Source organism: Cetorhinus maximus, chromosome 7, assembly GCF_964194155.1.
Source record: "Cetorhinus maximus chromosome 7, sCetMax3.hap1.1, whole genome shotgun sequence".
Classification (NCBI taxonomy): Eukaryota; Metazoa; Chordata; class Chondrichthyes; order Lamniformes; family Cetorhinidae; genus Cetorhinus; species Cetorhinus maximus.
In genome coordinates this window covers 13,298,085-13,313,027 of record NC_135885.1, presented here as the reverse complement: position 1 = coordinate 13,313,027, position 14,943 = coordinate 13,298,085, and the positions used below count along the sequence as shown (strand labels likewise).

The 14,943-nt window shown below is 48.8% G+C and overlaps 1 protein-coding gene across 5 annotated transcripts in view; it reads left to right on the top strand.

Annotated features, from left to right (window-relative positions):
• The window catches only part of LOC144682594 (arylsulfatase H-like), a 46,582-nt gene extending 33,625 nt beyond the window's left edge, over nucleotides 1-12,957 (top strand). For all 5 annotated transcript variants that reach the window (XM_078545064.1, XM_078545067.1, XM_078545066.1 and 2 more), the window contains 3 exons: nucleotides 2,251-2,413; nucleotides 10,283-10,404; nucleotides 12,145-12,957. In XM_078545064.1, the coding sequence (XP_078401190.1) occupies nucleotides 2,251-2,413; nucleotides 10,283-10,404; nucleotides 12,145-12,515 (656 nt within the window). In that variant the 3' untranslated portion in view covers nucleotides 12,516-12,957. The remainder of the gene's footprint in view (nucleotides 1-2,250; nucleotides 2,414-10,282; nucleotides 10,405-12,144) is intronic.
• The last annotated feature ends 1,986 nt before the right edge of the window (nucleotides 12,958-14,943 follow it).

The following is a 14,943-nucleotide window of genomic DNA, read 5'->3' as shown; positions in this document are numbered from 1 at the left end:
GAGACAAAGTCCTATCTCCGTACTGAAGACACCATCCATTATTTTGTGTGGCATCACCACCATGATAAATGAGATAGCTTCCGAACAGACCTAGCAACTCAAAGATGGGCATCCATGAGGTGCTGAGGGCCATCAGTAGAATTGTATTCAACCACGATCCCTGTAACCTCATGGCCCGGCGTATCCCCTACTCTACCATTACCATAAACACAGGAGGCCAACTCTGATTCAATGTGGAGTATAGGAGACCATATCAGGGGCAGCACCAGGCGTACCTAAAAATGAGGTGCCAGCCTCGTGTAGCTATAACGTAGGGACAGCACGCTTGCTCAAGAAGCATAATGAGCATGCAATAGGTAGAGCTATATCAAACCAACAGGGCAGATCTAAGCTCTGCGGTCCTACCACATCCAGTTGTGAATGGTGGACAATTAAATAACTCACTGGACAAAGAGGCTCCATGAGCCTCCCAGCCAGCATATCTATGCAAAAGACAAGACTGAAGCATTTGCAATCAGCTTTAGCCAGAAGTGCCAAGTGGATGATCCATCTCAGTGTCTTCCTGAGGTCCCTGCTATCACAGAAGCCACTCTTCATCTAATTCAATTCACGTCACAAACAAACAGCGAAATGAATTCGATACAGCAAAGGCTATACCATCCCAACTGTAGTACTGAAGACTTGTGTCCCAGAACTAGCTGCGCCCCTAGTCAAGCTGGTTCCGTATAGTTACAACACTGGCATCTACTCGCCAACGTGGAAAATTGCCTTTGTATGCCCTGTCCACAAAAAGCAAAAAAAGCCAATCTAGCCAATTAGTGCTCCATCAGCCTACTCTCAGTCATCAGCAAAGTGATGGAAGGGGTCATCAACAGTGCTATCAAATGACACTCACTCAGCAATAACCTGCTTGATAGTGCTCAGTTTGGGTTTTACCAAGGCCACTTATCTCCTGCCTTCATTGCAGCCTTAGCCCAAACATGGGCTGAAGTGCTGAATTCTATTGGTGTGGTGAGAGTGGCTGCCCTTGACATTAAGGCAGCATTTGACCAAGTGAGGCATCAAGGAACCCTAGCAAAATTGAAGCCAATGGGAATCAGGGGGAAACTCTCCACTGATTGGAGTGATAGTTAGCACAAAGGAAGATGGTTGTGGTTGTGGTTGTTGGAAGCCAATCATCTCAGTCCCAAGTCATTCCTGCAGGAGTTCCTCAGGGTGGTATCCTAGACCTGGTAATCTTCAGCAATGATTTTCCCTCAATCAAATGGCCAAAAGTGGGGATGTTCGCTGATGATTGCACAATGTTCAGTTGCATTCCCAGCTCCTCAGATAATGAAACAGTCAGCGCTCATATGCAACCAGACCTGGACAACATTCAGGCTTGGGCTGATAAGTGGTACATATCATTCATCTCACACTGCTGTTGGGTCAATATAGCATGAAAAGAAATCTAAAACTTAATTATTTTTTTTTGCTATTTTTAAAATTGACTTTCTGATGAACCAAAAGATGGCTGCTACAAGTCAAATGACCACAGGATTGGCCGTTTGTCCTGGAAGCTACCAACAGTAGTTATAAGAAAAAAAATCCTCTCTCAGCCAATGGAATCTCACAGCTCATTGCTGATTGGTTGACTTGTCAGCTCTGGCTGTGACAGCGCAATGGAAAAGCAGTGGGGAGCCAAAGGCTCCCTAAGCTCATGGGTAATTCAAAAAAGGTGCAAGGCTTGAATATATTCCTTTTGTTTGCAGAGAATAGCTCTCTGATATGAATATATGTCACTTCTTGTAAGCGTAAATGAGCTGATTATCTTAAATCAGCTGTTAGTATAGCTATTGGCATGGACAAGATGGGCCGAATGACCTCCTTCTGTGCTGAAACTTTTCTGTTGGCGTACTCAGAGTTGTTTGGCAAGTTTGGCCTTCTCTTGTAGTATAAATTGTTGTGATTGTTTGAAGTTTGGCATTCTTGCGTTTGTCCTGATGAGTGCAAGGTGAAAAAAGCTTCAGCAACATGTCTCCCTTTTCAGCAATATTCAAGTTCTGTACTACTGAGAAAGTTTTCAACTGCCAAATCCCCACCAGGGCAAAGTACAGGAGAACCTGTGTAAATGCATCTTAGTGTTTACTACCTGAAGGAAAGGAGAGGGGAAAAGAGGGCCGGAAAGCAGGATAAAGGAAATTAAATTATTCCGATCATTGATCCCATTAACTTTAATAAGCAAATTAAAGGTGCTTTTCTGTTTTGTAGGTAAAAAGGGATTGGCTGGTTGGGAAGGTGGTATCCGTGTCCCTGGGATATTCAGGTGGCCAGGCCTGTTGCCTTCCAACAAGAAAATTGATGAGCCTACCAGCCTTATGGACATTTATCCAACGGTTGTCAAATTAGCTGGTGCCTCGTTGCCTCAAGATAGGTAAAGAATGTATAATATATAGCAAAATGATTACATCTGCATGCACTACCTGTCTAGAAAACCTTGCTTTCAGTTGTCACGGTGACTCTTATCAACTTTTCCATTCTGAAGTTCCTATGTCAACGTGTATAATGAAGACTCCCAATGTAAATTTGTTATACTGTAATTACACTCTCCTGCCCATGGCAGTGTTGAATTGTGAGTCTTCCAGTTGCTCAGCCTGTGCAGCAGAGAAGCTCCAAATGCTCCATCCAATATTGCAGTTGCCTCCTTGTAGGCTAACACAGTGCAATTAGAATTTGCGCCTTGCAGCAGAGCTACTGATGTGTGATTAAGTTTGGATTGAATTTCCCATATTAACAATAAAAAATGTAAGGGGATTCAATTACAATGGGCAGAATCACCAGGTCCCGCCTCCTAATCTTTCAGACAAAAGGTTTCTTGAGAACAACCTGAAAGATTGGGCGGAATCGCCCGTGCCCACTGCTGTTGAGTGCGTTCGGTGGCGTGAGCGGACGATATGGCGAGAAGGCCAAAAATCGGTTTTTACAATGTCGCGAAACCAGTTTTCGATCATCCGCTCCAGCCTGTCAATGGCGGGTCGCGTTCCCCACTATCGGATGTCGGTCCGGAACCTCATTGTAATACATCTGCACGTCATTATAAGGCCAGCCGGCTGGAATCATTCCCTCCCCACCCGCTGCTGGATCGTCCGCCCATCACGCCGACGTGTTTCACAACAGCATTTATAAGGCGTGCAATTGGCGGGCTGCACTTTGAGGGGAACTCGGAGGTGAGTGCACAGAAACATTGTGCAGCGCTCGCCTGGGTCACCTGTTGGACTTCAAGCTTGAGGCGCATCGCAGGCAAGGGGGCGAGGGCTGCCCTGTGGCTGAGGCGACTTGGGGGTGGGGGTGAGGGCTGCCCTGCAGTTGAGACACATTGGAAGGGGGGTGGGGGCAAGGGCTGCCCTGTGGTTGAAGGTAGTGTTCAAGTACGTGTGGGGTGGCGGGGAGGGAAGCGGCCACACATTAGAGAAATCTGCCTCCTCTGCAGCTGAGACAGTTCGGTCACAGCCACATTGACATATGTGGAGTCCGGCCTCCAGCTTATCTGCCCACTCGAGCAACGCAGAGGCATCAAAGTGCCACCGAGAGCTCCAGAGCTTTTCACCCCTTAGGCACAGACTACAAACTAATGAGCATTTTAGTGAACTGCAGAACAGTTGGATGACTGGGCACATTGTACAATCTCCTTGCTAAAGCTGGTCATGGAGTAGTCAGTGGTGGAGGCGCTCACAGCCCCTTGCAGTGTCATCATCCTGGTTTGAACCAGCCTCCCCCATGGTTCAAGCTAACAGTGCAGCTTTGCAGTGCGGGCTAAGAGAATTCCTGCACCTGAGTTGAGAGCACAGCATGCAGTCCAGTGGGCAAAGCTGCTGCCAATTGGTCAGGTGGAGTGGGGCAGAGGAGGTTGGGGTTTTGGCAGCCATGCAGCACACTAAACTCTGACCATCCAAGTGGTGATCAGCAGTCTATGAGATGCATTAAGGGGCCTTCAGACCTTCAGACTTAACCAAAAGAGGTTCTTAGTATACCCATGCTAACTCAAACATCTCTCTCTTTCATTCTGCAGGAGCATGGAGCCTGGTGAACTAGCTGTATGCCCTGTGGTGTGCAGAGAGCGGAGATGACAGAGAAGAGAGCGACGGAGGTGTCTGGCTGCGCAGAGGGAGGAGTAGCACCCTCAGGAAGAAGGGGTGGCTAGGGCTCCCACACACACTGCTGAAGAGTCAGAGCAAGCCATCATTGGTCGGCGCCTAGCTAGACCCAGGATCTGTAGACGCTGCCTTTCATTCCTGCAGATGACCAAGAACCAGTGTTGCCAAAGACTGCGCATGTCTAGGGAACTGGTCAGTCACATCTTCCAGCCACTGTAGGATTTGTTGCCATGGGGACATGGAGGGCATCCATTACCAATGGTCATGAAAATGACCACGGCGCTCAATTTTTATGCCAGTGTCTCCTTTCAAGTCTCCACAGGCGACCTCAGTGGGATCTCACAAGCCTCCAGACACAAATGCATCCATGTGGTCACGGATGCCATCTCTGTGAGGGCACAGAACTTTGTGTGTTTTGCCCAGGACCAAGAAAGCCAGGATGCAAGAGCGATTGGATTTGCGCAGATCTTGGGTTTCCCACAGGCGCAGGGTGCCATCGACTGCACTCACGCAGCACGCAGGTCTCCGTCACAACAAGGAGTCAACTCTGTCAACTTCAAGGGCTTCCATTTGCTGAATGTGCAGCTGGTGTGCGACCACCACAAATGCATCCTGCAGGTTTGCACACGGTTTCCAGGGAGTGTGCACGACTCCTACATCCTCAGTCGGTCACAGATCCCTGACGTCTTCCAGGGTCCACAGAGGCTGCAGGGATGGATCCTAGGGGACCAGGGCTACCCGCAGAGGACGTGGCTGATGACACCATCGCAGTGGCCTCAGACTGCAGCAGAGCGAGGTACAGGCAGTATGACCAATGAGTGTGAGTTGGAACATCACTTTGGTCTGAAGGCTGCACAAAGCACTGGGAAGAGGCCCGGGATTGAGACACCTGCTTTTAACTTATGCAGAAAGTTTTCACATCTGAGTGACATGAGCACTGCTCATCAGAACAAGGAGCCACAGACAGAGAGACCTCCTTGGGAGTTTATTTACAATAGTGAATATTATGTACAAGTAACACCCATGCCCAGGCTGTGCAACTACATCTTCTTAACCTTCCTAACCCTGCCACTACATCTTTTGCTCCCCGGACATCCACAGCGGAGGTGGAGGCATCCTGCTGACTGCTATGCCCTGTCTGTGATGACCTTGGTGGGCGTCCACTGGAGGCCTGAGACCTAGAGGGCTCCGGCCTGCTTTTGGGGTCCACACCTTTTGTGTGGCAGTGGCACCCTCTTTGGCCTGTGGAGCTGGAGTTGCTGGGGTCACAGGAAGAGAGGATTCAGATGGGCTGGAGTCACCTGGATGGATGGCCCGGTGGGGTACACCTGCTTTTACTCCTCCCTATGGGTGCGCAAGGGACCCTGGCTGACTCCTTGAGGAAAAGGGGTAGCTGGAGTGAGATCGGGCTGCCCCGCACCCTTCTCCCGTACACACAGTTGGAGGCCAACTATGGTGTTGGTGATGGAGTTCAGCCCGCACAGTAGTGCAGGAGTGATGTCCTGGACTAAGGTCTCCATGGCAACCGCCATCCTACCAGCATTGACCTCGGCCCATTGCAATGCCGGCACTATCACCTCAGCCTGAAGGCAGACGGACTCCTCCATCGTGCTTTGCAATCTGAGGAGTGCAGCGGACATCCCTTCCTGATGTTCCCGAGCTTGTCTTTGCAGATCCAGCAACTGTGACATGACCAAGTCCAGAGGCTCGTCATCTGACTCGGACTCAGCAGATTTCTGGCCTCCAGCAGTCCTCCGAGTGCCAGACACCTGGGGATCAGAAAGTGAGATGTGCTCACCAGATTGTGATCCTGAGGCTACTCTAAAGCTAGCTCCCACCAAGGTGTGTGTCTCTGCGTTGGTGGAGAGTGTGGGTGAGCGCTGTGACGGGACTTCAGGGAGGGTTTCACCGGATTGCTCTTCTGAACTCCCTCGAGGCTTGATTGGAGGCCCTGGGTTGTGGACTCCCTTGGCTGTTTCTCAGATGTGCCTGTGAAAGCAAGGAGAGATAATTAGTGCATGACAGTGGCCTGTGAAGGAGGACACATCACTCACAGCATGGTTGTCTGATGGATGTTGCACTGCTGGATCCTCGCTTGGTAGAGCAGCGCCGACCTCACTGTCAGCACAGGACCGGTCCCAGTCATCGCCGGCCAGCTGGATGGCACCATTTTCAAAGTCCTTGAGGACCTTGATTTCAGGCATTCCTCCGCCAGTCTGCGACATCTCCCTCTTGTACGCTAGCTTGTCCTGCATAAATAGAGACGGAGAGAGTGTAAGCAGGACGCCTGCCAGGCCAGATGATAAGTATGCCTGCCATGCGTAGGTGGTGAGTGGTCCCATGAATGGGCTGAGGATGATGAAGGTGTGTGTGAGAGAGTGAATGGTGTCCCTTAAACTGGCAGTGAGTGAGGGCCCTGTGGATGTGTGAAGGGTTTGTGAGTGTGTGAGTTGAGAGTGAGGAGGAAAGGGAGATCATTCATTCATCCTCTTGCAGCACTGGGTGGCTCTCCCCTTTTGCAGGGCGTTGGCACTGACCACCACTGCCACCGCCTCCCAAGCCGGATTGGTGATGTTTCTGTCCATCCTGCGGCCAGAGCAGGTGTAGAGGACATCATGGTGGGCCTCCACCATGCCCAAAATGTGCTTGAGGGACGCGTCATTGAACCTGGGGGCTGCAGCCTTCTTGCCTTTCAGGACAATACCTCCCATGCAGCAGTTGTGGGCTGGAAGCACTGAGATGTATGTGCGCAGCTGCACTTTAAATATGGTGCCAGGTGTGATGAAGCAGTGAGGTGATGGTGTAGCAGGTGAATGAGAGTCCACTCGCCATGGAAAATGGTGTTTCCCAGGAATGCATAATTAATGCAGCAGGTTTGAGATGATACGGCGTGAGAAGCCACTATTGCTACCGCACTTAGTGCAAATCGGGGACGATTCCGCCCAATGTGTTGTAATTTTAAAAATTATTTTATGGGATGTGGGCTTTGCTGGCTGGGCCAGCATTTATTGCCCATCCCTAGTTGCCCTTGAGAAGGTGGTGGTGAGCTGCCTTCTTGAACCGCTGCAGTCCATGTGGTGTAGGTACACCCACAGTGCTGTTAGGGAGGGAGTTCCAGGATTTTGACCCAGCAACAGTGAAGGAACGGCAATATATTTCCAAGTCAGGATGGTGAGTGGCTTGGAGAGGAACTTCCAGGTGGTGGTGTGCCCATCTATCTGCTGCTCGTGTCCGTCTAGATGGTAGTGGTCGTGCATTTGGAATTTGCTGCCTGAGGAGCCTTGGTGAGTTCCTGCAGAGCATCTTGTAGATGGTACACACTGCTGCTACTACTTGGTGGTGGTGGAGGGAGTGAATGTTTGTGGAAGGGGTGCAAATCAAGCGGGCTCCTTTGTGCTGGATAGTATCAAGTTTCTTGAGTGTTGTTGGAGCTGCACTCATCCAGGCAAGTGGGGAGTGTTCCATCACACTCCTGACTTGTGCCTTGTAAATGGCAGACAGGCTTTGGGGAGTCAGGAGGTGAGTTACCCGTTGCAGGATTCCTAGCCTCTGACCTCTATATGTGGCTCGTCCAGTTCAGTTTCTGGCCAATGGTAACCCCGAGGATGTTGATATTGGGGAATTCAGTGATGGTAATGCCATTGAATATCAAGGCATGATGTTAGATTCTCTCCTGTTGGAGATGGTCATTGTCTGGCACTTGTGTGGTGCAAATGTTACTTGCCACTTGTCAGCCCAAGCCTGGATATTGTCCAGATCTTGTTGCATTTGGACATTGGCTGCTTCAGTATCTGAGCAGTCGTGAATGGTGCTGAACATTCAATCATCAACAAACATCCCCACTTCTGACCTTATGATGGAAGGAAGGTCATTGATGAAGCAGCTGAAGATGGTTGGTCCTTGGACACTACCCTGAGGAACTCCTGCAGTGATGTCCTGGAACAGGGATGATTGAGCTCCAACAAATGCAAACATCTTCCTAAGTGCTGGGAGTAACTTCAACCAGCGGAGAGATTTCCCCCTGATTCCCATTGACTCCAGTTTTGTTGGGCTCCTTGATGCCACACTCGGTCAAATGCTGCCTTGATGTCAAGGGCAGTCACTCTCACCTCACCTCGGGAGTTCAGCTCTTTTTTTCATGTTGGAGCAAGGCTGTAATGAGGTCAGGAGCTGAGTGGCCCTGATGGAACCCAAACTGAGCATCAGTGAGCAGGTTATTGCTAAGGAAGTGTCTCTTGATAGCACTGCTGATGACCCCTTCCATCACTTTAATGCTGATGGAGAGTAGACTGGTGAGGCGGTAATTGGCCGGGTTGGATTTGTCCTGCTTTTTGTGTACAGGACATACCTGGGCAATTTTCCACTTAGCTGGGTAGATGCCAGTGTTGTAGCTGCACTGGAACAGCTTGGCTAGGGGTGCGACAAATTCTGGAGCACAAGTCTTCGGTACTATTGCCGGAATATTGTCAGGGCCCATAGCCTTTGCAGTATGCAGTGCCTTCAGCTGTTTCTTGATATCATGTGGAGTGAATCGAATTGGCTGAAGACTGGCATCTGTGATACTGGGGACCTCTGCTTGTCAAATTGTCAAAAGATTGGCTTGAAAGTAGTTGGGAAGAGGAGGGTAAGATTGATATGGATATGTGCCAAGGGATTTGAAAATAGCCTTATAGGTGGTTTGTCAAAGCACTCTGAAAACGGCACACTTTTTGGAGACTTTGGGCAGAATCATCTCAGATTTGCTCGAAGTGCGGTAGTGGGCAGGAGAAATGATGCTTAACCATCGGCCACAATGGTGGGTTTTCACACCATATTATCCCAAACCTGCCGCATTAATTATGCGTCCCCAGGATACATGCCGTTTCCATGGCGAGCGGGCTCTGATTTGCCTGCCATGCCATCACCTCGCCCTTTCATCACTCCAGGCACCACATTTAAAGTACAGCCGCGTTCAGTGCTTCCAGCCCAGGACTGCAGCAAAGAAAACATGGCCTCGAAAGGCAAGAAGACTGCAGCCCTCAAGTGCCTTTTGGGCACTGTGGAGGCCCCGCTGTGATGTCCTCTACCCCACTCAGGCCACAGGAGGGGCAGCTGCATTATCACTCCAGCTTGGGAGTCGATGGCAGTGGTGATCAGTGCCAATGCTGCACAGAAGAGGTTGGCCATCCAATGCAGCTAGAGGATGAATGATCTCATCTGTGCAGCCAGAGTATGGCAACCATCTCATCACTCTAAACTCACACATTCACTGGCATCTCACTGCCAGCTCGAGGGACATCACCACTCACTCTCTCACACAAACCCTCACATGTCCACCTGGCCTCATCTCCTCTGGAGATTGCTTCCTCAGCCTTCACCATCTTGAGGACACTTGCACAGATCAGCATTTGCCTCCACACACACCCTGGGTTACCCTCCTTCCCCAATAAAGCCCTCGCCCTGCAGTCTCTTCCATTGCCTGAGGCCACTTCTCCCCCCTTCTCCAAGCAAGCCCTAGCCCTGTAGCCATTGAAAAGCCACATATGGCTGGTCTGGTAGGTAGGGACCTACACATGAGCCCCCCTGGGAGTGATGTGGTGCTGCCTGTGAAGCCTGGCGCTGATGACTGTGAGTGCTGCCCAAAGCAAGGTAAGCAAACAAACCTTGAAGTCCCGAGTGAAGTGCAGCTCACCAGGTGCACGCCTTATATATATGCTGTTGTGAAACACGTTGGCGTGTTTTCCCGCCGACGTGGGCGGACGGTTCAGTGGGGGCGGGGGGAGGAATCCCAACGGGCTGACTGGATGTATGTATGCTGATGTATTACTATGAGGTTCCCGACATCCTATGGTGGAAGATAGTACCCGCCATCGACGGGCTGAGTGGACGATCGCAAACTGATTTCACGACGTCATGAAACATATTTCTGGCCTTCTCACCGTATTGTCCGCTCACGCCACCGAACATGATTGACGCCAGCGGACGTGGAAAACCCCGGCCTTTAAGCCAGTCACACAATTTGTAGCTTTCTCTTGTGAATGCATGATTTTGTGTTGGAGGGGATCATAATGATTGACATTGTGGTTCAATGAAAGGAAAGTGATTCAAGTGGATAGGGATTAACACCATTCGCTACATTAAACCGCTGTTTGTTACTGATACCTCACTAGGGTAATAGATGGACGAGACTTGATGCCACTGTTAACAGGAGATGTGCAGCGCTCGGAGCACGAATTTCTCTTTCATTACTGTGGAAATGCCTTGAATGCAGTACGATGGCACCCAAGAGACAGTAAGTGTTCAGTAACTGGAAACTGTTCTAATATAGAAATGGAGTCATGTAGCTAACCTGTGCTTATGTCTGCAGGGGTCTGCAGTGTTCCCTTTACCAGTAAAATCATTCTTGGTATTTAAAGTTCCACTCTCACTGCGTTGAAGGGCTACAGTAATATATTCGTTACATTACTGGATTTGTAATCTAGAGGCCAGGAGCTGGGTGACAAGTGAGTTGCGGAGAGGGGGGTTGGGGAAGGGAAAGGATCTAGCAGGGCCAGGATAGGAAGGGTGGGCTGGTTGTGGGGGGGGCAAGATGCTCCCCCGGGGTACGGTGGGGTGGGTGGGGACACATGTAGGGGAGGGGCAGACCTTGGGGGCATTTCTGATCGGAGAAGGGGGTTGGTGAGGGAGGCATCGCCCACCTTTCCCGTCCAAGGCCCAAGCGTCTTTACCTGTCGAGCTTCTCACCCATCACCAACCTCCTCCATTAGTTGGCCACCCAAGGGCCTCAATTGGGGTGAGGGCGGGTGGGGCTGCCTGTGGCCTCGCGCATTTGCCCGTTAAACCATGACCGGGTCAGAGGTGGGCAGGTAGGTGGGCAGGAAGGGCCTCTTCGCCTGCAAACCCAGCCCTGGGCCACCAGAAAATTTCTGCCCACGAGTTCACAATCCCACCCAGCTGGGGGAATTTAAATTCAGTTAATCCCAAGGAAAGAAATCTGGGGCAGGATTTTAGGGCCCCGCGGGCGGGCAGGCAGGCGCGTGCCTGACCTGATCGGGCGTCAAATGGGGCACGATGGCGTTGGGCGAGTGTACCAAAGTCATCGCTTCGGTTGGCTGGCGCGGTGCCGACTCTCGGGCACGCCCGCCGACAATTAAGAGGCCCATTAAGGCCATTAATCAATGAATTGAAAGCCCTTTATTGCTGCCCATCCAACCTTACGGTTGGCGGGCGGTGAATTGGCCAGGCGGCCCTTGGAGTTTTTAGGAAACGGGCTGGGCGAGGTTTCCCACATTAATTTTTTAAAAATAAAAATGTTTTGGCATAGTTTTTATTACGTTTACTGAGCCCTGTGCAGGGACGTTTTTTTTTCACATTTTCGAAATCTTTATTTTTGTTTTTACAATTCTTCAGCTCCCTGAGGCAGCTCCCTGCCTTCAAGGAGATTTCGGTGGGTGCTCCCCCCTCCCCCCCGCGCATGCGCAGACTTTTGCGTTCGCGCCCCCTGACCCCCACCCCAGCAGCGCTGAGCTTCTCAGTGCAGCCTTTCACGCCATTAATTCGCCAGCCAGCGTGAAATTGCGGCCGGGGGGCCGATTGCGGGCGGCGGAATACTTCCTGGTCGCTCCCCGGGCCCGCCTGCCTCACGCTCATCCGGCGACCCGAAAACCCTGCCCCTAGAATAAAAAAAGCTACTATCAGTAACTGTGACCATGAAACCATCGGATTGCCGTAAAAACAAACAATCTGGCTGTTGAATATCCTTTAGGGAAGGAAATCTGCCGTCCTTACCAGGTCTGGCCTACATGTGACTCCAGACCCACCGCAATGTGGTTGACCGTTAACTGCCCTCTGAAATCGCCCACTCCGTGGTTTTTAAGAAGTTGTATTCACCACCCACCTCCTCAAGGACAACTCGGGATGGGCAATAAATGCTGGCCTTACCAGGAATGAATTCAAGAAAACTGTATTCAAGATTGTTATATTTTCCTAGGATTTGTGTCGATTCTATATATTTCTTTCTCTTTTTTTTTAGGCGATTCCGTGTGGAAGGCACATTTTTTCACTCCCAAATTTGAAGTGGGCAGTTGCTACCAGAGTGAGATCTGCAGGTGTCACGGACATTATGTCTCCTACCATGACCCACCTTTACTCTTTGACCTCTCAAAGGACCCCTCAGAAGCAAACCCTTTATCGCCTGGTACCGAGCCACTTTTCCATGAAATCCAAAAGCAGATTCAGTTAGGGGTGGAAGAACATAGGAAGACCTTGACTCCGGTCCCTCTCCAGCTTTCTTGGAACAATATTCTCTGGAAACCGTGGCTTCAGCCCTGTTGTGGCACATTCCCATTCTGTTGGTGTGACAATGACTCCAATAATTCAAATAAAATGCAAGGGTCCAGCTAATAGCACTTGTGACTTATTGTTTACTTTACAATGTCATTTTGTTATTGAAGTCACGGAGACTGCGAACCTTTTGAACTGTCCTGTTTTGATTTTTGCCTGGAAAATAATAGACGTCCAATCCCTTGGGATCTCTTTTTAGTTGCCATGCAGCATCCAGATTCTTTTTTCCAGAACCTCCCTGGTTAATCCTTTTAAAAGTGACATTTTTATAGCCGCTCATTACTCTGTTCCTTGTTTATGGTTTGGGAAAGAGGGAAAGGGATTCTTGAGAACTGGAAAGGCAAACATTCTTTTGCAAACACATTCTGAATTTGATCATATTATGAGTAATTGCCTTGTCAACTGGTGGTTCAGCTAACAATCTAGTACTTTGATCAACAGGGACAACCAGTTGAATGTTACAAATAAGATTTTTTTTTTGGATTAAAAAAATCCAATTGATTTCATCTGGTTTTGGCATTTTTTTGTGTGGTTTCCATGAATTAACCTGCACGCCACTTAGAATTTTGTTGGAGTCAAGAAATATAAACAGAGTCAGATTTCTGTTCCTTCAATTAAATAGGCTATTATGAGCTTTAAGAGAGTGCATAGTCAGATCTAATAAGTTACATCTGTGTCCTCTTGTTTAATGTGAAGTAATGTAATAACAAGGGGAGATGGTGGTGCAGGGGTAATGTTACTGAACTACTAATTCAAAGGCCCAGGCTAATGCTCTGGGACATAGGTTCAGATCGCACCATGGGAACTGGTGGAATTTAAATTCAATTAATAAAAGCTGGAATATAGAGCTAGCCTTAGTAATGGTGAAACTATCATCAATCGACTGTGAAACTATCATCAATTGTCATTAAAAACCCATTTTTTAATTCATTCATGGGATCTGGGCTTCGCTGGCTGGGCCAGCATTTATAGCCCATCCCTAGTTGCCCTTGAGAAGGTGGTGGTGAGCTGCCTTCTTGAACTGCTGCAGCCCATGTGGTGTAGGTACACCAACAATGCTGTTAGGGAGTTTCAGGATTTTGACCCAGCGACAGTGAAGGAACGGTGATATATTTCCAAGTCAGGGACGGTGAATGGCTTGGAGGGGAACTTCCAGGTGGTGGTGTTCCCATGCATCTGCTGCTCTTGTCCTTCTAGTTGGTAGTGGTCGTGGGTTTGGAAGATGCTTTCTAAGGAGCCTAAGTGAATTTCAACAGTGCATTTTGGAAATGGTACACACTGCTGTTACTGTGCGTTGGTGGTGGAGGGAGTGAATGTTTGTGGATGTGGTGCCAATCAAGTGGGCTGCTTTGTACTGGATGGTGTTAAGTTTCTTCAATGTTATTGGAGCTGCACTCACCCAGGCAAATGGAGAGTATTCCATCACACTCCTGACTTGTGCCTTGTAGATGATGGACAGGCTTTGGGGAGTCAGGAGGTGAGTTACTCACTGCAGGATTCTTATCCTTTGACCTGCTCTTGTAGCCACAGTATTTATATGGCTAGTCCAATTCAGTTTCTGTTCAATGGTAAGCTCCCAGGATGTTGATAGTGGGGGATTCAGTGATGGTAATGCCATTGTACTTCAAGGGGCGATGGTTAGATTCACGCTTGTTGGAGATGGTCATTGCATGGCACTTATGTGGCATGATTGTTATTTGCCACTTGTCAGCCCAACCTTGGATATTGCCCATCTGGTTCACTAATGTTCTTTAGGGAAGGAAATTTGCCATTGTCATGAAAATATAATAATTCTCATAATATTATTGTGATTTATTGTACAGGTAGGTTAATAGTGGGGTTGGGATGGTTTCTCTGTGTCTATGTGTGTGTATGTAGGATTTAATTGAATTGGAGACAGCTAGTCTGGAGACTGAGTTAACAAGAAGCTAGGTTTGAAATGCTAAATACGTAAACATGGCTGAAGTTTTAGAATGTGAGGTGTAAGGAAAATTTGCATTTTTGGATAAATTAGAGTAGTTTGAATTTCAAAGAGATGGTAAGATGTTACACCTAGCCAGAAGCAGCTAAGCCAAACAGTGTGTTTATTTTTCCCAAAGGTTACCGATAATATAAATCTTTTCATAGTGTTCATATTATGAGAAAGGTAAAGTCCCAAAGACATATTGGAACAATGGAATTTGCATTAAAAAGGGAGAAACATGTATAGAGGAGATGAGGCTATGTGTCAGAGGAGAAGGAATTCTAAGATTTAACACGAGTGTGAAAAGCCTCCAGCCTCTGTGCACCAAGTTGCTGTCTACAGGAACCGAAGCTGAGAAACTCACTTTGAATATCACTGTCCAGGGCATGGTGTTGCTTCTCCTGGGCCTGTTTAAATCTATTTGTTTTTACTGTTGCCTTAACGGAGGTGTAACTGTGAGCCAGATTAACTAGGGGTTTAGGAGTTATTATAGTAGTAATTTGTAGACCTATGTATGTGCTTGAA